This window comes from Bacillus rossius, chromosome 17 (genome assembly GCF_032445375.1).
Source record: "Bacillus rossius redtenbacheri isolate Brsri chromosome 17, Brsri_v3, whole genome shotgun sequence".
Taxonomy (NCBI): Eukaryota; Metazoa; Arthropoda; class Insecta; order Phasmatodea; family Bacillidae; genus Bacillus; species Bacillus rossius.
The window spans coordinates 1,609,949-1,636,587 of record NC_086344.1 but is presented as its reverse complement, the minus strand read 5'-3'; the positions used below and the strand labels follow the sequence as shown (position 1 = coordinate 1,636,587).

At 35.8% G+C, this 26,639-nt stretch overlaps 1 protein-coding gene across 3 annotated transcripts in view; it reads right to left on the bottom strand.

The window, feature by feature from the left end:
• Positions 1–1,615: 1,615 nt before the first annotated feature.
• LOC134540759 (probable zinc transporter protein DDB_G0282067) overlaps positions 1,616–26,639 on the bottom strand; it is a 42,166-nt gene continuing 17,142 nt past the window's right edge. The window contains exons 3-9 of one of the 3 annotated variants that reach the window (XM_063383662.1): positions 23,816–24,119; positions 22,201–22,223; positions 21,090–21,125; positions 19,075–19,201; positions 14,126–14,208; positions 12,196–12,223; positions 1,616–1,944 (exon numbers count right to left, since the gene is read on the bottom strand). In XM_063383662.1, the coding sequence (XP_063239732.1) occupies positions 1,748–1,944; positions 12,196–12,223; positions 14,126–14,208; positions 19,075–19,201; positions 21,090–21,125; positions 22,201–22,223; positions 23,816–24,119 (798 nt within the window). In that variant the 3' untranslated portion in view covers positions 1,616–1,747. Of the gene's footprint in view, positions 1,945–2,147; positions 2,204–2,295; positions 2,352–12,195; positions 12,224–14,125; positions 14,209–19,074; positions 19,202–21,089; positions 21,126–22,200; positions 22,224–23,815; positions 24,120–26,639 lie in introns of those variants that run through there. The other 2 variants (XM_063383664.1, XM_063383663.1) reach the window with 2 other exon arrangements.

Genomic DNA, 26,639 nt, shown 5'->3' with positions numbered 1-26,639 from the left:
TCCAAAGTCTCGCAATTTTACTTATATTATTACAAACCACTAAAATGAGAAAAAACGTCATCATAGCGTACAATCACTTAAGAGGAACACTTAGAGAGAAATTCTGGATTCTGGCAGAAAATGATTCCAGTGCTCATATCACTGGATTCCATGTTTCAAGAAAAAAACAAGTATCCAGTACACCTATCATGGGCGATCTACTTGCGATGAGAGTGCAGCAAGTTAAACCATTCGCTAAAGTAGGAGTTTGATTTATGGTTAAATTTGTTCCCGCCTGTGGGGTTAAGGTTCTGAAGGCCTACCATCGTATTTTTGTCTGCGATGATACGAAGGTTGTTCGTGCAGAACTAGCCTCGGAACAGTCCACTGACAATTTTATTGGAGCCTACAAGCATTTTCTTGCCAGAGTTGGGAGAACATCTGACATCTGCAGTGATTGTGAGACCAACTTTGTCAGAGCACACAGTCGTCTGAAGGAACTTCAGCAACTCCTGGCACCATCATCACACTGGCAGGTTGTCACATGCACTGTTCCAGCTTGGCAACACGCGGTATTTCAATTCTTCTGCTGTTCCTCATTTCGGTGGTTTGTGGGTGGTTGAAGTAAAGTCATATAATAATCACTTAAGCAAGGTAATTGCTGAACAGGTGTTCATATTTGACGAGCTTTATAATCTTTCAGTGCAGGTGGGAGCTACTTTGTACTCGATTACCCTGCGTCGTTTGAGTTCTGATCTTAATAACATCAGTGCTCTGACCCTTAGCTTTTTTGGATTATGGAGCCACTTGGTCTCATTACCAGAGCCTGACTTGAGGGATGTTCAACTAGACCGCCTCCAAATTTGGCAACTTGTGGAATGCCTTCGACAAAACTTTTGGAATCGTTTGGTACAGTGATTACACACACACGCTCCAATAGCAGCAGAAATGGATTCAGCAGAGAGCTATTTCACCACCAACCAATTTTATCTCCTCAAAGAAGAATGCCTCCCAACTCTACATTGGCAGTTGGGACGCATCTTAAAACTCAACCCTAGGAAAAATGAATGGTCTTGCCAGAGTGGCTACAGTTCATTCTTCTAGTGGTGAAGCTCTACCCACTACCATACGATTGTTTAAGTTGGACATTTCAAGGCGTCTGGTAATGTTTGAACATGTTTATAGTGTGTGTTAATTTCAGCGTATAGTGTTAGAAAAGAAATGTAATTTCTTGACTTCACACATTGCTTGAGATTTACGCCAAGATTTTCAAGTTTGCTGCCTGCCATGATGGGGTAGCACTGCATCTTTCGGTGACGAAGTAAAAGTTGTTATTCGACGATCACAATGATGAGTTATGCTCTCGTGCATGCTTGCTGCCAATCCTATTGTTAGTAGTGCATCGTTATAATTGTTAAGTTTTTTTGTGTATTTCACAATCTTTTACATTTCCAGACAAAACACCGAGTTTTCTATCAATGCAGTGAATTATTGTGTTTCAAAATAAAAATCTGTAAATATGTTTTAAAAAAACCTTTGATTATTCAGCTTTGTGGTATACATTTTTTTTTTGTTGGTTCGAAAAGGATTTGGTAATCTGTTGAAGCCTAAGTACTGAAATAAGAAACGAATGCGATGACAGAAAAACTTAATATATTTTATTGCACAGAAATAAAAATTAACAAGTTTCAAATTATGTAATTGCACTTTTGAATGGCGCAAGATCTTTTCATTTAGATTTATTTCTGCCATGGCTCATAAGCGTTGATCACTTTGGAGACACTATTTTTACTACTCTTTCTTTTCGCAGATCTTTTAAAATTCCCCTTATCCCGGGGGGCAACATGTCTGGTCTGCGTCTGTTCAACGGGCGACTGTGAGCGACACCGTCTGCCCCAGGCGCGGGTGGCGGTGGGCCGTCGGGACACGAGATCAGGTAGCCCTTCAGGCTGTTGCACTGGTCACCTGCAACAGCAAGATTTCAAGATGTTGCACTGGTCACCTAGAACAACAAGCTTTTAAGCTGTTGCACTGGTCACCTGGAACATCAAGCGTTCAAGATGTTGCACTGGTCACCTGGAACAGCTGGCATTCAAGATGTTGCACTGGTCACCTAGAACAACAAGCGTTCAGGCTGTTGCACTGGTCACCTGGAACAGCAAGCGTTCAAGATGTTGCACTGGTCACCTAGAACAACAAGCGTTCAGGCTGTTGCACTGGTCACCTGGAACAGCAAGCGTTCAAGATGTGGCACTGGTCACCTGGAACATCAAGCGTTCAAGATGTTGCACTGGTCACCTGGAACAGCAAGCGTTCAAGATGTTGCACTGGTCACCTAGAACAACAAGCGTTGAGGCTGTTGCACTGGTCACCTGGAACAGCAAGCGTTCAAGATGTGGCACTGGTCACCTGGAAAAGTAACATTCTAGCTGTTTGCTCTCCTGGAACAGCAGGTTTTTGAACCCGTTGCATTGATCACCGGGAGATTTAAGCATTTAAGCCTTTACATTGTACACTTGAAGCAACAAGAGTTTAATCTGCTGTATTGGTCACTTGGAAAACCAAGAACTCTAAATTCTGCACCGGTCACCTGGAACATCAAGCCCTCAGCTAGGGCAGTTGTCTTTTTGAACACCAAGCACTCGAGGCGTGGCACTGGTCACCTGATACATCAAGTTTTAAGCTGCTGTATTGGTCACCTGGAACACCAAGCTTTCAAACTGTTTCATTGGTGACCTGAAACACCGAGCGCTCCATTTGGGTTTTAAAAATGAGGATTTTGCACTTATCACCTCGAACAGTAATTTTTCAAGAAGTTTCATTTGTCCATTTGTGGCCGGCAGGGCCACATTTTTACTTGTAATTTATTTTTGTTGCTGGTCTCTAGTTTTATATGGTTTTTTATTTCACGTATTTTTACGCCTTTTTTAATTAATGTTAATTTATCTGTAAATTTTTTTAATTATATTTGTTTCTGTTAATTAGTTATACGCCGTTTGGTAGCTATCGATTATGAGTTTAAGAATATCGATTGTGTTTCACGTAAATACCACTTGGTGAGCGCCCGGCGGTTGGCTGATGACGTCAGACATTCGGCTTGCTGGGAAGAAAAAATCAGCTGGGCCGGCGAGAGAGTTTGTGCCGAGCGACCGTCGAGGACAGAGCCATGTGACGGCGAGACTGGTGTGCCGGGCGGCGAAGAGTATGGGGGTGGAGGCTCCACGCTGGGTGACAGGGCAATGGTTTGCCCTGTGATACTGAACTTATCAAGGTAAAGAGAGGCCGCAATTTTGATTTTTACCCTCGTGGTGCTGCACTGGTTTTTGGCAAACCTAGTGAACTGTGTATTTTCCCATACTAAATTTTATTTGGACGGAACTTTTATTAGCCAGTTTGGTGAAGAGGCCCATTTGTTTCACACGTTGTTCCAGTGTGGGATTTTTTAAAAAAGGTCGCCCGTTTGCCTGTAGTTGTAATAAAAGTATAAGTTTGGAAGAAACGAACATTTTGCAATTTGTTTTTGAGACTTTGTCTTCGGAATTGGCATACTTAAAGTTGCATTTAGCTAATATATCAGCTTGTGCAGTATTATTAAAAGTATGCGATCGGTATTGGACTACATGCGCAGCCTGATGTTGGTTGGTGCGGCCATTCTACGTTTTTATGAAATCATTGGCAAGTTAATAAAGAAGTAAGACTTTGTTTGAAGTATATGATAAAAACTTCGGTGGTAACATAGTTATGTTACGTGAAGAGTTTTTGCTACATTTCCCTTAAAAAAAAAATAAGATAATTTTTTTTTTGGTCATCGTTCACGCCTTTGTGAATTCGTACCTATGGCCCGGCGTGGCATTAGACTCTGGAGTTGGTGAGGAAGGTCAGGAAGCCAGCGCACGCCTAGGATATTAACTTTGTTTTTTTGGCAAGTCTTTAGCAACGAACATCTGAAGAAAGACTAAACCGTTGATTGAGAGTTTAAGAACTTTATTTAAATAATTTGTTTGTACTTCAGTATTATTTTTGTAGATTTTTTATATATTTGTATTGATTGTCTTGTTTGATTTTTGGTATTAGGGCAGTCAGTAAATTTTGATATTTTATAGTGGCCACGCCTCACGCCCTTATATATTTTTATACTTGTTGTTATCAGTATTTATATTTTTACGATTTTTTAAAGGTTATTGTTAGTATCGCAAATGGGGATAAGATGCTGCCATTATTAACGTCAGCTTTTGTAACTAAGCTTGTATGGTTATGTATAGTAAAAATTATTTTTGCAAATTTCTATTTTTTAATAACATACGTCCAAAGTCTTGCCTCTTGTTTGTTTAATGGTTACTCTACTATTATATCCTTTGAATTTTTTGGCCTGACCCCTGGGCAGTGGTGTGGGGAATTTATATTGTTTAGCTTTTTATGCCTGGTTTTAATATTTATTTTTTCCCTTCGCGCCCAGAGTGAGTCGGGGACGCAACCCCTCTTCCAATTGAGGAGGAAGAAGGGTTACAACCTGCGCCACTCTGCTAGGCAGAGACTTTGGACTTTTGCGATTTTGCTGACTTTTTTGATTTTTTTAATAATGTCAGTTTCTTGGATTTATAAACTTCCCAAAGAACAGGTTTACGCTAATTTGCAAGCAGCGGGAGTAGAGAGTGGTCTGGAGGATGACATTGATACCTTACGCAGGAAATTAAGTACCCACATTAAAGAAGGGAGGAAAAAACCTGTTGAGGAAAATGTGGAGAATTCGGAGATCAGCCAAGTAAATTCATTGAATACTGCTATGCAAAGTAAATTACTTTTCAAAGAACTGGATAGGTTGCCATCTTTATGTTCCGGTGGGCCAAGTGATTTAATAAAGTTTTGCTTGGGAGTAGATAGTTTGAAAACTAATTGTTGTTTACAAAATGAGCAAGAATTGTTAAGGTGTATTTCGACTAAATGTAGCGGGATCGCTAGAGACGTGATTACGTCAGGTATAAATAAGTCTGTTGGATGGTCGGTAGTGAAAGAGAATTTGTGGGAATATTTGTGCCCTAAGAGGGTGAAGGACGATCTAATTAAGGAATTGATTTTCCGTTTTCAACGGGAAAATGAAAGCACCTTAGAATTTATACAGTATATTAGAAATCACGTTAATGTATTTGGTCTGCAGTTAGATGATCACCGTTTTGTAGCTATTATTTTGGAAAATCTAAATCCTGCCATCAGACACGAATGCGCATTTATTGGCAGACCTAATAGTGTGGAGGAACTCAACACTTGGGCTATCCAGGTAGATAATATTTTTTACGCTAAATGTGAATTCGATAAGTGTAAAGGCAAAATCAATTTTAAACCGGTTTGTTTTAAAACGCCGGGTAATGAAAAAATTGATAAGACTTGTTTTAAGTGTAATAAGGTAGGGCATTTTGCTAAGGATTGCTCGGTTTCGGAGGTTAATAAATTTGTTTGTGGTTTTTGTGGCAAATATGGTCATTTAGAAAAATTTTGCTTTAAAAAGAAACCGGAGCAGGAAAGACACAAGACATGTTTTAGGTGTGGCAGCATGGACCATTTGATAAAAAAATGTAATCGCAAGAAAAAATTAGTTTGTGGTTTTTGTAATAAAGATGGTCATAATAGCGGGAAATGTAATTTCCGTAAGGAAGTTAAGAAATATCGATTTAACAATAAGCATAGTTTGGCGGTCATTCAGGCAAAAAGAGGTTTATGTGTCAAAGTTTGGTTGTATGATCGTGAGATAGAAGCTTTACTTGATACGGGGGCTAGTTGTAGTTTCATCCAGCAGAAATTTTTGAGTAATTTGGTGCGCGATCATAAATTTTTGAAAACTAAGATCGTAAGTAGTCAAGGCATTAATGTGGCCATGGCGGACGGGCAAAAGGTTCAGGTAAAGGTAAAAGTATTTTTACATTTTAAATTGGAACATTTATCTTGGACACGTGAATTCTGGGTAATGCCCGATTTGATCCATGAAGTAGTTTTGGGAATGGATTTTTTAAATGATAGTAAGGCTATAATAGTGTGCGGCGAGAAAGTAATGAGGTTCGATTTTAATGATAAAATTAAGATAAAATTGTGGGAGAATGAAAAAAAAGAAAGGTGGTTTGTGGTGGTATCGAAGGGTTAGAGCAAAGGTTGGGTGAGAAGGAAAAATTGCAGATACAGCAATTAAGCGAGGAATATAAGGATGTTATCACTACTAAAATTGGCAAATGTACGCTAATGCCATACAAGATCGTGCTGGTAGATGAAACCCCTATTAAATGTGTGCCGTATCAATGTGCCCCGCCTAAAATGAAAGCCTTTCGAGAAATTATTAATGATTTACTTGATAATAAGGTAATAGTCCCTTCTAAATCCAATTTTGCCTCACCTGCCTTTTTAGTAGATAAGAAAAATAAGGGCAAATATCGTTTGGTCCTTGACTATCGCCTCCTTAATGACAGGGTAAAACTAGATCCGTTTCCCATGCCTAAAGTTGAAATTGTTTTGCAATATTTGGGAAAAGCCAAGTTTTTTACGGTGCTTGATTTGAACTCGGCGTTTCATCAATGTGAATTAGAAGCAAGTAGTCAGAAATTTACCGGGTTTGTCACTCCTTGGGGGCACTTTGAATGGACTAGAGTGCCTTTTGGGGTGAATTTTGGGGCCCAATGTTTGTCACGAATTTTAGGGCACATATTACAAGAATATCAGTATAAATTTGTAATAAGTTTCTTGGATGATATTTGTGTTTTTTCAAATAGTTTTGAAGAACATATAGAACATATAAGAAAAGTACTTGAGAAACTAAAGGGAGCCGGCTTTACCGTAAATCCGGAAAAAATAGTTTGGGCCCGTAGCGAGATAAAATTTTTAGGATACATAATCCGAGAAGGTGAATTGGTCATGGACCAAGATAAGATAAACCCCATAGTTAATTTCCCGGCCCCCCGTAATGTTAAGGGAGTGATGCGCTTTTTAGGAATGCTTGGTTATTTTTCCCGTTTTATACCGAATTACGCTAACCTATGCGCGCCTTTAAATAATTTGAAAAGGAAAGATGTTAAGTTTGTATGGGGGGAAGAGGAAGAACAGGCCTTTAGGAATTTAAAGAAAGCCATAGCTCAACCCCCCATTTTAATACTTCCGGATTTTGAGCAAACATTTATTGTGCAAGTGGACGCTTCGGGAGTAGGTCTGGGGGCGGTTTTGTTGCAAGAACGTGAGGGAGGTTTAAAACCGGTTATGTATGCTAGTAAATCCCTAAATAAGCACGAGTTAAAATACAGTGTATATGAGAAGGAAGCATTAGCGTGCATATTTGCGTTGGAGAGATTTGAGAGTTTTCTTGAACATGAGAAATTTGAATTATGGACTGACAACCAGGCTTTGACATGGCTTTTTTCCCACCCGCGGCAACTAGGGAAAATAGGGCGGTGGATCATGCGGTTGACGCGTTTTCGTTTTGACCTCAAACATATGAAAGGACAGGATAATGTAGTGGCCGATGCCTTATCGCGCATGTTTGATGAACATGAGTTTCAGTGTAAAGACGAAATGAGAACTGAAGACAAGGAAGAATGTAACATCCTGAGGGAATTCCCTCAAGGATTTATTGATTTGCGCGAAATACAAAAAGAGGATCCTGAGACTAAAGATTTAATAACGCGTTTGGGACAGGATACTACTATAGACTTAGGAATGAAAGACGGGCTTTTGTGTTGGATGAAAGATGGAGAACATAAAGTTTTTGTTCCTAAGGGGGTAAGGAAAATGATAATGCGGTATTACCATGATTCTAATATAGGCGCGCATGGCGGAATCGAAAAAACTATAGATAAAATCTCTAAAGAATTTTTTTGGCCAGGTTTGAAAAAAGACGTAAAAGATCATGTTTTAAGCTGTGAAGATTGCCAGCGCGCTAAGCAATCTAGACATAGTAAGATAGGTAAATACTCTGTTGAAGCTCTGACTAGACCTTGGGAAAGGGTTTATTTGGACATTTTTGGGCCCCTACCTAGATCATTAAGGGGGAATAATTGCTTACTTATAGAGGTAGATGGTTTTTCTAAATTTTGTTTTTTTTTGCCTTTGCGTAATATGAAAAGCGAGAATATTATTAAGGCTTTAGAAACTAAAGTGTGGGGTTTGTTTGGTAGCCCGGAGCAAGTAGTATCAGATAATGCTACATATTTTAAGAGTAAGTGTTTTGAAGTGATGTGTTTAGATTGGGGTATAAAACATATTACTACCAGCCCCTATTATCCCAACCCTAATTTGGTTGAAAGGGTGAATAAAAATGTCAAAGTGGCCCTCACGATTTTTCATCAACGTAACCAACGGAAGTGGGACAGTGTTATCCACGTATTAAATTTAGCTTTTAACATGACCATACACAGTGGTACTAAATTCACACCATCGGAAATTTTTTTGGGAAGAAATGTACCCCATCCTTTACTAAATTGTTGGGGTTTGCGTCCAGCCCTTTTGGAAACCCGAAGCCCCCGTTTGTTGGAAAAAATGTGGGAAGAAGCAGCCGAAAATCTGCAAAAGGTTAGAAAGAAAATGAGTAAGTTTTATAATAAGGGGCGAGTGGATAATGTATTTAAAATTGGTGATGAAGTGCTATGCAGGCAATTTGTTTTGAGTGACAAAGTAGGGTATCAGAGCTCTAAGTTAGAGAATAAGTATGATGGACCGTATAAGATTGTAAAGATTTTAGGGCCGGTTACTGTCTTGTTGGAAGAAGTTGAAAGAAATAATAAGGTAAAAAAGGCCCATGTTAGTCATTTGAAAATGTTTGTAAGGCGGAGTTCCTAAAATGAATGTGGATGACCCTTTTAGGGTGAATATGGCTAAATATTTTTATTTTTATTTTATTTGGAACTTACTCTGGTATGTTTTTTTTTTTATATAATTTGTAGTTGTGGTTATTTTTAAAATTTTCTTTGCTGTTTAAATTTTTTTTTTGTTCAAGGCGGAGGTTGTGGCCGGCAGGGCCACATTTTTACTTGTAATTTATTTTTGTTGCTGGTCTCTAGTTTTATATGGTTTTTTATTTCACGTATTTTTACGCCTTTTTTAATTAATGTTAATTTATCTGTAAATTTTTTTAATTATATTTGTTTCTGTTAATTAGTTATACGCCGTTTGGTAGCTATCGATTATGAGTTTAAGAATATCGATTGTGTTTCACGTAAATACCACTTGGTGAGCGCCCGGCGGTTGGCTGATGACGTCAGACATTCGGCTTGCCGGGAAGAAAAAATCAGCTGGGCCGGCGAGAGAGTTTGTGCCGAGCGACCGTCGAGGACAGAGCCATGTGACGGCGAGACTGGTGTGCCGGGCGGCGAAGAGTATGGGGGTGGAGGCTCCACGCTGGGTGACAGGGCAATGGTTTGCCCTGTGATACTGAACTTATCAAGGTAAAGAGAGGCCGCAATTTTGATTTTTACCCTCGTGGTGCTGCACTGGTTTTTGGCAAACCTAGTGAACTGTGTATTTTCCCATACTAAATTTTATTTGGACGGAACTTTTATTAGCCAGTTTGGTGAAGAGGCCCATTTGTTTCACACGTTGTTCCAGTGTGGGATTTTTTAAAAAAGGTCGCCCGTTTGCCTGTAGTTGTAATAAAAGTATAAGTTTGGAAGAAACGAACATTTTGCAATTTGTTTTTGAGACTTTGTCTTCGGAATTGGCATACTTAAAGTTGCATTTAGCTAATATATCAGCTTGTGCAGTATTATTAAAAGTATGCGATCGGTATTGGACTACATGCGCAGCCTGATGTTGGTTGGTGCGGCCATTCTACGTTTTTATGAAATCATTGGCAAGTTAATAAAGAAGTAAGACTTTGTTTGAAGTATATGATAAAAACTTCGGTGGTAACATAGTTATGTTACGTGAAGAGTTTTTGCTACATTTCCCTTAAAAAAAAAATAAGATAATTTTTTTTTTGGTCATCGTTCACGCCTTTGTGAATTCGTACCTATGGCCCGGCGTGGCATTAGACTCTGGAGTTGGTGAGGAAGGTCAGGAAGCCAGCGCACGCCTAGGATATTAACTTTGTTTTTTTGGCAAGTCTTTAGCAACGAACATCTGAAGAAAGACTAAACCGTTGATTGAGAGTTTAAGAACTTTATTTAAATAATTTGTTTGTACTTCAGTATTATTTTTGTAGATTTTTTATATATTTGTATTGATTGTCTTGTTTGATTTTTGGTATTAGGGCAGTCAGTAAATTTTGATATTTTATAGTGGCCACGCCTCACGCCCTTATATATTTTTATACTTGTTGTTATCAGTATTTATATTTTTACGATTTTTTAAAGGTTATTGTTAGTATCGCAAATGGGGATAAGATGCTGCCATTATTAACGTCAGCTTTTGTAACTAAGCTTGTATGGTTATGTATAGTAAAAATTATTTTTGCAAATTTCTATTTTTTAATAACATACGTCCAAAGTCTTGCCTCTTGTTTGTTTAATGGTTACTCTACTATTATATCCTTTGAATTTTTTGGCCTGACCCCTGGGCAGTGGTGTGGGGAATTTATATTGTTTAGCTTTTTATGCCTGGTTTTAATATTTATTTTTTCCCTTCGCGCCCAGAGTGAGTCGGGGACGCAACCCCTCTTCCAATTGAGGAGGAAGAAGGGTTACACATTGGTACAACGAGCATCCAACCTGGGGATAAACGAGCAAGTGATTACGTTTTCAATATCGTTCGACATTGAAGGTCATCAATATATTGACGAGAGATTAAATGACTCAGCGTAAAATTCCTTTGTTGGGAAAACGGTATCACTCCGAGAAAAACTTTAGTATCACTGAGTTTTCCAACACGTTTCAAAATTGCGAGTAATTCCCTTAACAGTTTTTTTCATCCTGTATTACATTAGTGGGATTAGAGTGTGAATTCTAATTTTACGATATCTTGAGCTTGTTTAATTCTGTCTTAGAAGTATGCAATAAAATTATAATTTTTTTCTCACACACGCAATACATATTTGATGGCTAATTTTAATGAAAAACAGCTAAAAAGGTGTTGAAGATGATAGCTTGACTAAAATTTATTACCATTTGAAATTATTATCATAGTAGGATTTCTGTCGTAGCTTAATAATTTAATATAGTGTGTAGCTTAATGCACTGCCATAATCGTAGCATCTTATTTTTACTTGACTATCTCACATTCATTAATTATTTGTTAGATACGTCTTATCTATAACTTTTTATATACTTTAGTTAACCTTTTAGAGTATCCCTTCCAATTTTACTTTATTTATATAACCAAATTTGATTTTAAAAAGTTTTAAATAAAAGTTGTACTTTTTGTATTATAAATATTTGGTTAACTTCAAGAAATTCTTATTCCAATTGTACGATTTTTATTGATAACTTTAAAGTGTAGTGATTCGCTGTATTTTAAAAGTATACGGTTTGATTTATTTTAAATTGTAAAGTAGCCTATCATTTCAACATTATCAATGGAAATCGTATGTGTTCTGTATGATATCTACCTTAAAAAAAACTTGCAATTTGGAAGTTGGTATGTGTTTAGTCTCAGACATCTCCATTATTAGTAGTTTGACAAATGCGCGGTTGTCCACACATTCGTCAGGCAAATTACGTGATAAAATACCTTTACATTTCCTTGTCATCAAAGCTCTTGCTAGAATCTCTTGTAAACTTTCTGGTCCGAAATTAAACAATTTGTTTGCAACACGATAAAATATAAAATGTACTATTTTAAAATCAATAACTGTGTATGTTTGCACAATATAATTATTCAACAAACAATACTACTGCGAATTATTTTGCTTGTGTTTTCAGTTTAATTAATGTGATTTTAAGGCGTACCTTTGAAAAACAATTTTAAAATATTTAGTTTAGCATTATCCTACAACAAAACAATTATCTGCTTGGATGTAAAAGGGATAAGATTAAATTGACTATACAAGAAAAAATATCAAACTTAATGGCGACACATCGTTGTTTAGCCATTGGGGAGAAAAAATTTCAAATTTAAAAACTAAGGTATCAAAAGTTTGACAAAATGGTTGATTAGCTCTGTACAATTGAGCGATGATTTTCAGATTTGGAGATGATTAGAATTTAGTACCCTAATATAACAGTGACTGTAGGGTTAGTTTTAGTTAATACTTTCGAATTAGTGTTTTTGTCCGATACTTGGTTATTAATAAATAGACATAATTGACAAACTTACTGTGTTCCCAGTACTCGTCCGGGCATTCCTGAAACAAATATATACAAGTATATTAATAAATGTGATTATTCCTATAACATAGCAGAAGCATAGAAATTTTCTTTTAATGTAAACTAACATATTCAGTGCAAAACATAATTTAAGCAACATGTTTTAGAATATAACGTTTATAGTTTTGTTTAAACTAAGATTGATTTTGCTTTTTAAGAGTAACTTTTTATTACACCACATTTCTTCACGCATTTAATTTGATTACTTTTTGTTATAATATCTGAAAATTTAAGTACTAAAATATTTGTCATAAGTTATGTATTGAATACTTCTTAAAGCTTAGTTATTATACTTGAGAGTTTTTATGAATGAGTTTCAATAACTGTATTGCAGTAATTTTTGTTTTTAGATTATTTTCCTTAAATAGCAATAATCTGTATCCTTTTCACACAAATTATCTTTTTTTTACAAATGCATGATTAATTGTTCTAATTTACACTATTAATTATTGCAGTTTACATTTAAAACGTTACATAATTTTGAAAGTGATCTTTGCAATGAATCGGAGTTATATTTTTAAAAATATAACCGAACAAAACACCAGAATTAAATATTTAAATGGAGCTATTTATAGAAATAGAAAATTTTTGTAAATATATTTAATAAAAAATACTTTTGAATGTATTTATGACAAATATTACTTTGTTTAAAAATTTATATTTATTGCTGATATTTTATATTAAAAACCTAACATTTTTTATGATTGATGCATACAATTTGAGTATTTATTTAGTACAAAGAACCAAAAACTTTATAATGCACTATGTTTTATAGTATTAAATTACTAATTTAATTTTTATTTAATTAAATATAAATATACAAATAAAATAATTTCAATAATTCATTGAATTCCAGAATATAAATGCCTTTACTGTGATTTTACTTTTTCGTTTTGTAATATTGTTCTTTTTAAAATTTCTCAAATATTTCAAAATTTCTTATTACGTAAGCACCAAAATAATTACTTTTAATGTTGATTAACAATTTTATAAATGCTTATTTGCATAAAAGAAGACCCAGATATTATTTTTAATTCTTGTAATTATTTTATTAAATATTCTTGCAAAAATTCAACTTAAGTTGCACTTTGGGTGCGTTCGTAGTCGGCTTTGCTTTATAACGTTATACTATTGTTTGCAATACCACGTAGAGCGGTTATTTGCACTGGGTCAGCGATTGCAATATGTTAACGTGTGACGTTGAGGTCAATCTTGAAACCATGCTTCATTCTGAAGATTTATGCCACCTAACATGACATAAAGAATATCAAAAAAACTATTCATAAATGTAATAACAGAATCGAATGGTATTTAGTGCAATCAAGTGTGTTGCAAGAGCGATTTAGGATACGGCTCATCCTATTTATATTCCAGAAAGTTAGTTTCGGCCTCATATAAAATATTTTAAAATGTGACAGTGTTATGAATAATTATCAACCTTCGTCGTGGGGAAAATAATCGAGGCTTGTCTAGTTTCAACTAGCTGAGTTCATGCGGTGCCTATCATAGCCTATCGCAGAGTTAAGACGAACAGGCAACATCCTGTACTGAAAACAGGAAGTGCAAAATTAACATACATACGTGAAATATTCCAGATCTGGTCATGAATCAATAATAAAACCATTGGCTCACTAGCAAATTTTTTTTAAATTTATGATTCTTTATTTTGTCCCTTTTCGTTTACATCAAGCCTAAGCTTTACGTCTTTGGCGATACATTTGTAACTAAAGTTGACACATTAAATGGAACACGTTGCTGACTGTAAAACGCATGCAAATACGCCATGGAAATTTTAAACTAACTCAATGCCATATTTCGTTCCTACAAGTACGAATGTATTTATAAAGTTGAATGGTAAATCCAATAATCTATAGTCTTACCACAATCATCTGGCGATGAAGACAACGTGTCCACTCCAAAGCGCCTGAACTGCAGTTCGTGTTTACCCCAACCAATCGTTGTGCTGAAAAACAAAATATTACAAAATTATTACGTGCTACACAAGCAAAAACCCTTATTCAGCCGGTTTGAGAACGGACAGTAATATCAGGGGATGAACTCGATATATATTTAGTATAATAATTAAATTTATACTGAGGAATAAAATATTATTACTCGTATTTTAATATATTATTAAAACATTTAAATAAAAGCATAAGGAAACACTAAAATTTCATTATAATTTTTAAAAAAAATTTTCTGGGGTCTATTTCCTGAAAAAGAAAAAATAGATACAAGATGTTATCATGTAACATGTCTCAAATTTGACAGTTGTCAAAATAAGTACAAGTGTAACATATTTTAAAACTTATATTAAAAAACACAATGTATTTCACCAACAACGATAACAGCATGAAATTGTTTTTGAAAAATTAAAACAGAAAAACCTTGGAAAATTGATAGGTTTACCATTGGGACCACATTTAAGAACTGACTACTTTGCAACTCGCTACTTGGCACATATTATAATGTGTTAATGTGTCTTGTCTCTTTGTTGTTCCGAAATGTAATTTTTTTTTTCTTTAGTAAGTGTGTAATCTTCCCTGCTCCCTTCTTGATGTTGTTGAAAGCTGCTAAGCCTGTTAACATACAAGTTCCTCTCTCTACTATTCGATTGTCCAACTGTTTAGTCTCATTGGCATTTTTTTCGTTTTCTTTGGGCACTTCTGAAATAGTACAAATACTACCGACAAATTGATACAATTGTTCATATATAGTTATTTGTCTGTTCTATGTAGTATCTATACTATACCAAAACTGTATCTGTCTGTTTGTTCGAGCATTACGCAAAAACTACCAGACTGATTTTGGTCAAACTTATTGTGTTTAAAAGCTTATATTTTGATTTAAAAACTGGTATGTATTTGATATTGCTAAGATGAAGGTATCCGGAGATATTACATAAAAAACCATTTTTGCACAGCTGTTTCCTATACTTCTCTTTGGCGAGACCCGTTCGCTTACCGAAGCTCGCGGTGGCCAGCGAACTAACGACGCTAATAACAGTTCAGTTTTTGATTTTCTGAATAGATGGCTTTGTCGGAAATTTTAAAAGCGTTATCGCTTTGTGCATCCGTCACGTCTCTGTTTTTTTCAAGCATCACGCAAAAACTACTGGACTGATTTATATGAAACTTTTTGTGTTTTAATGCTTATGAATGAGACTTAAAAAGTTGTACACATTTTATCTCTATATAACCCGAGAGTTACTTGAAAAAATTATAAATATTTTTTCTTTTGCGTTGAAACAAACATGGTATCAAATATACTAAATCAATTTAGGGTCTATAAAGAATTACGAACGAGGCGATATTTTTTATCACACTTTTATCAGCTTCACATGTAACTAACTATGTAATTAAAAATTTGAAATTCGATTTTAACCTACTTCTTTGCAAGTATATATGTAACCCGGATAACAATACAATAATTGCTACTTTAGAGCTATGTGCAACAACCATGATTTTTGTTTATCCATGAGGCCGGGACACGGTGGGAAATTCACCGGTGGTCGATTTGTATACCTATTCCTAATAATTTTTTCATCAATTAAAAATGTGTTTTTTTCTGTGGACAGAAAATGCTGTAATGATAAAATATTTTGTGGTGCATTAATTAGTGATCTTTCTTCAGTGTGCAACTAGGACTACATTTTTGCCATTTTTATTCCATTTTTTTTGTTTAGGGAAATTTTTAACGTGTCACGTGGAAAATGTCACAATATATAAATATTATGCCCATATATTTCTTATAAATCAGGCAAAAATCGATATTTTTTTTTTAAATTTAGGAATGATTTATTTCGTGTTATTTTCTAATACAAGGCCCGTTATGTGATTTCCACATATATGGAACCCATACAAAACATACAGTATTTGAAGACTTTCAAATGATGTATTAATAAATTATTCAGACGGCAAAATAATCCACATCCTTAATAGAGGGTTAACATGAGCCTCAATATAATTCGATAAAGGTAATGCACGTATAAAATATTTTTGCAAAATTTTATAATTTTTTTTCTTTTTAGGTGAAAACTTATTTACCGGCGTTGAGCAATTTTTGGTAAGGGCAAAACTTATGGGTTCGCGTCACAGACATGCTAGTGACGTGTTGCGCCAGACTGGCAACGCGCACCGGCCTGTGTACATGTAGGTATACGCATATATATCACCGACATGCTGTAGTAGCAGTAAATGAAGTTAGTTTGACCACGTGAATACATGACCTAGGTCTGACATCGCTGGTAAGTCAAAGCTAGTAAATTAATTTTTACGTAAATTTTACATACCACTGACATCTGCTGTGACTAAAAATAATGTAAGGATAAATGATATCATGCAGCCATCGTACTGATATAATATCAAAATCATTTTCTTACGTACATTTGACGTAGAAATGATTTAATACTACTCATTTGAAGCAGATGCTTCTGCTTCCAGCCGCAGCGCAGCGCTCCTATCCCCTTTTCCCCTCTTCCCCTACCCTGCCGCCTCCTTACCACCCTTATTTTCCCCACTCTTGTCTTCTCCTTCTCTGCCCGCCGCTACACCAGCGCTTCTGGTGTCGTAGTTTTCAGTGATATAAAAGCCCGTGTTTTTTAGCTGTCGTTGCCACACCCGAATATAACTATGTCACTTGAAATTACAGCACACCGACAAGCCTCTATTGAACACCAACACGACACTACATCACGCCAGTTAGCCGATCTAGCTGGTGGGGAGCTTCTCTCCCCCGCCGAATTAGGTACACGTAACTTTTATATCATTACACAACCTACCAGCGCACACACAGGCCCGTGTGCCAAACTTATCCCACAAGACACGCGCCCCGCCCGTTGATCCAAGTGATTCTACAAAAGTGTGGGGTGCACCTGATTTACAATGCACTAAGCGAGTTATATAAACTTCGGTTTCTGGTCTCGCACACACTAACTGCCCCGGATGGCAATATGATGGATCGGCGGCGGCTCTCGTCGCTGTCTTCATTCATTAGGAGCTGTGGACAGTCCATCGGGCATCGTTATGGTCTTTATCCGCGACATTCGGCGAAGCTATGTTTAAATTATACTTAACATTCTTGTTCGTGCGTCGTTACCGCGTCACTCGGTATACTAGATATGGCCAGTCATATTAGATATGTTCAGTTTGTGCGTCCCGGTTAGTCTGTCTATTTTTCCATGATTAATTTTGCTTCGTCGAGTATCTTGCTATCTTGTTCATGCAAATTATATTTCAATGGCTTACCCCGTTTTCACGTATAAATTTGTGTGGGACTCAAGCGATGGCCAGCGACGCTTCACGTCAGGCCACACTTACACTTGCTAGAAGATTAAGAGCCCTCTGCTCAGCCTAGCTCTCCGCTGTTTGTCGCTGGTTAGCATTATATGTCAACTTGTCCTTCTGTGCCCGATGTCTTATGAATATTTAGTAAATTGCGACGCGTCGCCTATGATTAACAGTTGTGTAGGCTCTTGCCCGCTAGCCATGTACTCCGCCCATAAATGCGTATATAGTCTTTAAGTACTGTTAGCTAAAATATATCAAGCTTGTATTTGTTTAAGACTTTATACGGAAGTTATTTTTTTGTATTATAACGTTTTAAGAATTACCATATAAGAGCTTATAACAGTATTTGTTACACAGTTTATCTTAAAGTAATTTGTAAGCATTTGTCATTGTTATGTTAAAGCTGTTAAGAATTGTTTATAAAAACAGTCTATTTTTCCTAGTAAATACTTATTAGACTCCGCAAAACTTAGGTTCTATAACCTATTTATTTCTTATAGTGGCATGTCTACTGGAGTTAGGCCGTGTGTCTAGTGCCTAGGCCTGGCTTCACATTTATAAACAAAGTTTTAAGTTTTCACTTCTGTTGACAGTACCCATGACTGGCTTTTTTTGACGTGACAACGTCTAATAAATCGATGAACGCCGGCTGTACGCACGAAAAAGTGTCCCGTTACGCACATTGTCCCACTACGGATGTCCCACTACAGATGTGTCCTGTTATGCTCATTGTACGCATGCGTGGCATCTCTCTTCCACTCGATTGGAACAACCATCGATTTGACTTTTCAATCATATTTTTGTCGTTTCAATTAAGTTATTAATATTATGTAATTAAACGATCGTCCACTGATTTTCAGCACAAACCGGTACGGTTATTAATTTCCCGCCTACCCCTATAAGAAATAAACATGGCAGACTACAAACGTTTTTAAAACTTCCACAACACAAACAAAATGTTTATAACGTTATATATAACATCTGAAACAATTTATTCCAATATGGCCTCGTGGCCTTGCGGTTAGCATCGCTGACTACCATTCCAAAGGTTGATGGATCGAATCCCACCCGCTGGAATCCTTTCATTTATGTACTTGTAAAAATAAATACGGCGCGCTCGACACTACAAAAGTAATAAATATATTTGAATTGATGAATGCAAATAAAAGTAAATTTATCAATTAAGTTGTAGATTTCTTTACACTCCTTCTTTGTATCTATACAAAATAGTGATTATTCAACAAAAAATGATTCAATTTTATTAATAACAGTATGCAGAGGTAGATTTTATCATACAAAAGATAGAAAAATGTTAAAAAAATTTCTTCCTCAAAGAATATAATATTTTTAATGACTACATGGTTTGGTTGCAAAAACCTTTTACGGTTCAGACTCAGGCCGAATATGATATTTCATTTTCTTCAGGACCAATCATTTCATCAATGTTTTGTTATGACGTTGTCACGTTAAACTATCGTCCGTAAACCGACTTTACAGACAACCAATTTTTTTTTCTTGGCAGTTCAGTTCCTTTAACTCACCTGAAGTCGCTACGCAGTGGCTGACAATCTCCTGGATCTTGTCATGAGTCCAGGCGGTCGCGTTATGCGTCAGCAGATCGACAATGCGGTCTACCAGAGCGCCTCCGTTGAGTCTGCCGTCTGTCATCTGGAAACAAGTTCCTCTTTACAGACATATTAAGGTGGGGAAGCCTTCATTTCATAGACGAGAAAGCCACACCCGAAGTTCCCCAAAGTTCATGCTCGCTTTTTTCCCGTTCTATCTCATTGTAGAAACCGGTGTGGCATTAAATTTTGCAGTGTATTAGGATAGGTTAGCTACATTATAAATACTTTATAACATTGTGGATGGTTGGTTATATTAGGTAAGTATAGCTACATTAAAAATAGTGTAAAATCATTTTATGGTTGCTCAGCAAATAACTTTATAATATGTAGCTATCCAGGGCTAGGAAACGGTTCACATGATTTCCCAGTATCTTTAATGTAGTTCTCCTAACCAAATCAATCGTCCACAATGTTTTAAAGTACGTATTTATAATGTAGATTACCTAACCTAATTGACCATTAGTTATCATGAGTTACAATTAACAAAAAAAAAAAAAAACCCTAAGATGCACGATCGGGCGTTTGGCTCTCTCGTCTGTGAGAAGAAGGCTTCCCATTAAGGTAGCCTTCCAGGTCGGGCCGTTAAACGGCGAGCAAAGGGCCCTGTGTCGATGCACCGTTCGCAACCCTGTCTGATCACGAGTAGTATCATGCAACGGGCATTGATATTTCCTGCGATGGTTTTGTTCCTTGGTTACTTTATAAGCATGTAATTTATAAACAGCGAAAAATGTTAGAAAGGTTTTTTTTTTTCATTGGCGGAAAACCATACGAAAAATTGTGAACGTGGTACTGAATGTACGACAGGTTAAGTGCCGGGGGACTTGACTCTAAATGTTTCGCCATTAAGTTATTTGAGGATCACTTCTCAAAGGCGGGGTACTGTCATAACTTAGAAACACACAACTTAGAAACACGCAACTTAGAAACACACAACTTAGAATTTTCTAAGTTAGACAGTTCTAAGTTGTGACTTTCTACGTTATGAGGTGTTCCCCTCAAAAGACCACAGAGTTGCATCAGACCGCGCTTCAGTTCGGTGACTGGTGCGTAGAGGCAATGAGAAATGTGGTTCTCGAGCTAGTGTCGCCCTTAGAGCACCAGCACTTTAAGAGCACGTGCGCTCAAACCAGACGGCGCCCTTATCACACGAATGAAATACTGACGAGTATAAATAAACATTCTCTATGGATCTAAAGGTCAAGCTTTTACGTCCAGAGTCAGTAATCGCTTCTAAGTAACTATGTTCGAGGAGTTTCCTGAAAAAATGATAATGTTCCCGTAGCTTTGACATTCCTGGATGCAGCCATCTTCAAAGGACAGTCAACAATATTTAATAGTTCTTAAAGATAACAGCAAAAAATCTTGCTGAAACGTCGGTTGACCCGTCATTTTTACGGCCGTAAACAGTTTAGGCATTTAAGTCAATCATTTTTTTTATTCAGTTAACGGACTAAAATAATGGATTACTTTAGGCGAACTTTTCGAAGTATAAAACTAAAACAGTTATATGTTGTGAATATATTTCTTAACCAAAGTTGTTCCCCAAACTGACACAGACTCAACAAACTCTTAAAGTTGTGTTGGCTTCGTCAAATAATATTATAATTTATATCCAAGAATATAGTTAAAAACGTTCTTTGAAGTCCAATATACAATCAGTAAACGACTCTACAGTGAAAAATTATTTAAAATACGTAATGCCATTGATATTTTTTTGTTATTTTAATTTGTATACAAGTAATCTATGTTTTGAATAAAAATGAAAAAAATATTTTTTAAGAAATAATAATAAAATTAATTAATTATTGTAGTTTGTTTCAGAAATCTTAAACAAATTTTTTTTTTTCTTTTAAATGAGCAAAATAGATTGTTGAATTGCATATTATATAAGAAACTAAAAAAGCATAGAAGAATCCTTTACTCACTAGAGATGCGTTTTGCATTAACTCTTCGACGATGCACTGTGAACATATAAATAACAAGTTTAATTTTTTCTCTTAGAATATCCTATTTTAAAATAAAACAGAAAAATTAAACATTGTTGTTTTTTATCATTTACATTTTCAATACATGTATTTATACATAAATAATTTTTACCGCGCTTTTATTAGATTCACCTGTATCTATGTATGAAATTACTATGTTATAAAATCTTTCCATTCAATTTTTCCATACTTTTCGTGGTCCGAATGTGTTGAAATTTTGTATATATATGAAGGACCTCTGACAAAGCAATATCATTGTAGTAACTTAAGATATTTCTGTTATAGGGAAGTGGGGAGGTCAGAGGGTCAAAAAACCACTAATTTAGAGCTATGGGTAATAACCAGGCTTTTTTTTTGTATCCATGAGGTCGGGGCATGGTGGGAATTTTCCCCGGGGTGGGGGGTGTTAATGACACAAAATTTCAAAAATTTTAAAACTCAATGCTTTTTCGATTAGGAGTGTTTCCGATCTTAAAAGTCGGGATATGGCAGAATATGTTCCCAGGGTTCGTTAACGGCAATATGAGTACTATATCTGAAATTATCTGACCAATCTTCTGGCGTGATCAAGTGTATGATACGGACATTCCATCAGTCCGTGTTGATTTCGACACAGATGGTGTACATATAACTAAACCAATAGCCAATCAGTTTCCAGTGTAATACAGCTATGGTACTGCTGAAAGGCGAATGTTGCCATTAATACTGAGTTGGGCATCTACCGTGCATAATTGCACTGTATATTATGCAGTTGTTTGTTTGGGATAGCGTCTCTTTACTGCCGGACAGGCTTACGTAGCTCTTAGTCGCGTAAAGTCACTGGATGGTCTCCAAGTAGAAGAACTGTATTGCTCTAAGATAAGAAAAGTTTCATGTAATGTTGACGCATCAGCTTTAATGACTAGATTATGTGAACATTAAAGACTAATTTTAAGCTCATGGTAACAAATAAATAATTTAATTAATCATATTTAGTATTTTTAATTTGTTTGATAAATAATGATTAACGACATAATTCGTCTAGTTTAAGAATTTAAATATGTATTCTTACCCTGGCCCTTTCCTCTCGGTCACCTGAAAAAAAAACATTAATTCATATTTATTAAACAAAAACTACATTATTTTAAGTAACAGGGATAATAGTTTAAACAAACTACTGCAATTAACTATATAAACTGTCTAGAATATACGGTTGGTTGTAATGATGTCATATTCGCCATCTCTCGAGTTTAATTCTCAGTGTAGGCAAACTGATATATTTCATGTTAATTCAACACCACTCAGGAAAATTTTGGTGAGTTTGCTTTGCAGTGATGTAATTACCTGCTTCATTCACCTATAGCTTGAATTAATTTGCTTCTCTCTGCATCCGATAATCAAATATAAAATAAAAACTTGAATATGATTAAACATATTATAGTAGTAATGAGGATGGCTCTCGTTTAAGGTCTAATAAACTAAATTGAGGGATGTATCCAACTAATTTTCGTGGTAAAACAAATGCTTACAGTAGCTCACCGAGTGCCTATATCAAACCAGGTTAGTATATTTTTGCATCATGATTAAAATTTTACCATTGAAATGCGTTTATTTCTTGTTGCTTATGTTTGCTTTGTATATGTATATATATTTTTTAATGTTATGATATTCCCATTTTGTGAATTTTTCAACACGTTTGCACTTAACATTTGATTACAGACTTGAAATACAAGCATTAATAAGTAATAGCATAATAGTAGCCTTAAAGTAGAACATTATTTGCTGTATGAAAGCTAATAGCGCGTAGATTACAAAGAATGAAATCGCAGGCGGGTGGCTAGTAAAGTAGCTCAGTGTTATCAAATGAATAATTCTTTCATGCGAAACAGCTATTAAATTATTACATTACGCGCTCATTGGTTCAACGAGTAATGTACTTGAAAATAACTACATATTTTAATACCTTACTTAAATAGAAAGTTAAAATAAATCTACGAAATATCTTGGATTTACTTCAAACATCTTTATATAACACGTGACATCAACGATACTTGAACCTCTCCTGACACATTACGTTTCTGATAATAATTAGTCACTTCAACATTTTCTACACTTACTATCCATCCTAGACCCGACTGTATGTTCTCAATCAAGCATCTTGAGCATGTTCATTGGCAGATACCAAGTGCAGGGGCTTTCCCTCGTTTGGATTGGTCGGCACATTATCGGGTCGCTACGCCCATTGCTGACTCAGGGTGTTCTGGGGCGCGGCAAGAGAACTGTGGTGCGATAATTAAAATAAATAAATAAATCACATTGCCACCGGATAAATGACAGTGTATTCATACCTCTAAATGTGCCACCGCACAGACAGTTCGATCTCAAACTATTCTCGTTATACACACTGCCAAACCAACGTGAATGTACAAAAGGAATAACTGAACTGTCTTATCCTGCCATTAGAAAATTAATTTTAAAAAAATATTTTCAAATTAAGGCCCCACAAGATTAAAAAAAAAAAAAATTTGGAATACATAGTCAAACTTCAGAAAATATGACCGGAAAATGGGAACGTTAGTCCATTTTGCACGGATAATTCGCGATGATGCAACACCGGCGTCAACTAACGCCCTGTCAGGGTCACGTGTTACAAAACACACAGAAAATCTTAGCAGGACTATACTTGCCGTGTCCTGAAGGTCCGTGAGCCACTTCCTCCGAAGAGTCCTCCGATGATCCATGGTGTCCATGTCCTTCGTGTCCATGTCCTTCGTGTCGGTGTTCGCCAGGAGGTCCGTGTCCTTCGTGTCCGTGTTCTTCGATTACATTTCCTTCGTGTCCATGTCCTTCGTGTCCGTGCTCACCAGGAGGCCCATGTCCTTCGTGTCCATGTTCTTCGTGTCCTTCGTGCTCGCCATGATGGGGTCCACGTTCATCTTCGCCGCTCTCGATCAGGCCCACCGCCTTGGAGCAGCATCTCTCCATAACATGCTGCAAGAAACACATCATTCACCGAACAAATTCATTCAGTGTGTTAGCGTCAGATTATTCCGACTTTACGGCCGGCATTCTCACGTTCCCCTCCCACATATGCGCCCTAATAGGGTAGGGTGGGAGTAGCGTTCCAGTAAGCTTTTCATAAACATTCCAGAACTTTTAAGAAAAAAAAACAGAACTGTGAAGGATCACTCCCTGTTGTTTGATCGGGAATCGGCTTTGACCAACAACCCAGCATGTTCACCGCATCAGCCCCATACCTCACTCAGCTGACCAGACAGTTGGCTGTGTCCTGAGCCCTGAGACTTTATCAGCAGTGTTAGTGTCAGGAGTAATTTCAAACACAACTCTTCGTCGTTGGCAACACGTTTTATCTCGTATTTTGGACGACCTGGCTTCTGAAACATGATCAGCCACCATGGCTTCGGTACTCCGTAGTTTCTCGAGAGAAAAAGAATAGCGAAAGCTGAAATGGTTCCTGACCATGCAATGATTGTTGTTTTTCTCCACCGATCGCCCATAATCGAGTTGTTTGTACGAGTGCGGCTCTTTCCAATTTACGGTTGAGTCCGGCACACATTTTCATGTGTCTGAATACTCTGACATAGACCACTCCTAGGCCCAGTTATTTGGGGTTTCTTAGCTGACTTAACACATTTTCCTGATTTTATTTTAGCTTGGGATTACTTTAGAAACGCATTTTTCAAGATGTGCCAAAGCTGTTTTGCTGCTCACAGCAAGATATGCCCTATGTCAAAGTTTCCGTTCAGTGCTACATGGTCTGTAGTCCTTGTAATCTTATTTGAGCAAATGAATAACTTTAAAATTTTAATATAAATCCATGCTCATCTGTGACATTCACTAGAGAAAATAATAGTTTTGGTATTAAATACTGCTTTGTGAAACACAAATAACTTGTTCCCTGTAGAGTTTAAGTTTCCTATGGGATACCACCAGGTACTTAAAATAAAAGATTCTTTATTTCTTTCCATTGGGTACTAGACTATTGTAGATCTTTAATCTCAGTGCCAACGAAAACAACGTTTAGTCTATGGTAAGACCTATGATATCCAACATATTAAGAATATTACTATACCCGATAGCTGAAATTACAATGGGAAGTGAAACATTAAGTGAAGTGTACATATGATTTTAAACTAATAGATCTGTATGGTTACCTGCAGGAATGGGCCACAGAGTTAAGTAAATCATTTTACATAGAGAATATCAGTCATCACTCTTAGACATTAGGAAGTAAGGATCACATAAATACATTATTGAGTGACAGTTCTTCTCAAAAATATCTTCTATGTTCTTCATCTCCTCGTAAAGTAATGAAGCAATATGAATTAAACTTTTTTCAGTATGTTTCGTTCAAATTGGATAATACGGTGTTTTAATTACTAATTAATATTTTCCAAGGGAATGGCAGAAAACCCATAAAATTCTCAAGGGGAATAACGTAGAAGAGATTGATAACTGTTATACGCTACTAACGAAAATCTAAGTTAAACAAGAATGGTTTCAGAAAAAAGAATGACAGCGCCTTTCCGCTAGTTAAAATTACGCCTGGAATTTAAATATTAAATTCAAAGTTAATGAAATGTTTATTTTTGAAGTTACACTTCTTTGGACGCGTAATGGTAAAATGATGAGTGAATTTTTATGATGCGCGCGCAGCATACAAAAATAATTGAGAGGCTGAAATAGGCTACATACAAATTATACGTAAGTGAGGTTATGTTATACTTCTTTATACACATTATGAAAATTAATGTGAATTAATACGATGAGCAGGCAGCATGAAAAAAATAATTGATCAGGTGTTAAAAAACCTACATACAAATAAAAAATATATATGTGATTTTAAACCGTATATCAATTTTTGAATGATATTGAATACTGGTCCGTATAATTGAAAAGACTTATTTATTGTGAAAATAAGTTATAGAAATCGTGTTTATAAATTTTTTCAAATATATTTATATTAGTGACGTTATTTTCCCGTATCATTTATTTGCATTACAATTTATATTATTACATTATAATTTAAATTCCTTGTGTTTAATGATTTTCAATAATAAATAAAATTTATCTCTATTATTAAACTAAATTTCATAATTAATTTAATACATGGATTTATATTTATATTTATTAATGTGTATTAATACAAAAAAAATTGAATTTGATTAAATTAAACTTTACCAACCGTATTCATTATATCCCTCAAGTCATTTTTATTATTTTATTTCTATAATAATTTAGTTTATTATTATTTATTCGGAGTGTGAAAGCCATGGAGCATGGAATGGTTTACCCACAAGAAAGGACACGAGGAAGGACATAGATTGACTTATGTAGCGTAGCAGGCACTCTCTGACTTAGCATACACAGAAGATTAGAATAAACATTCAAAATACCGATTTATTTTTATTATTAATTAAAATTTTTCTCGACTATTTTCCTAAATTAAATTACTAATTTTATACACGTGTTTATATTAATATAATATAC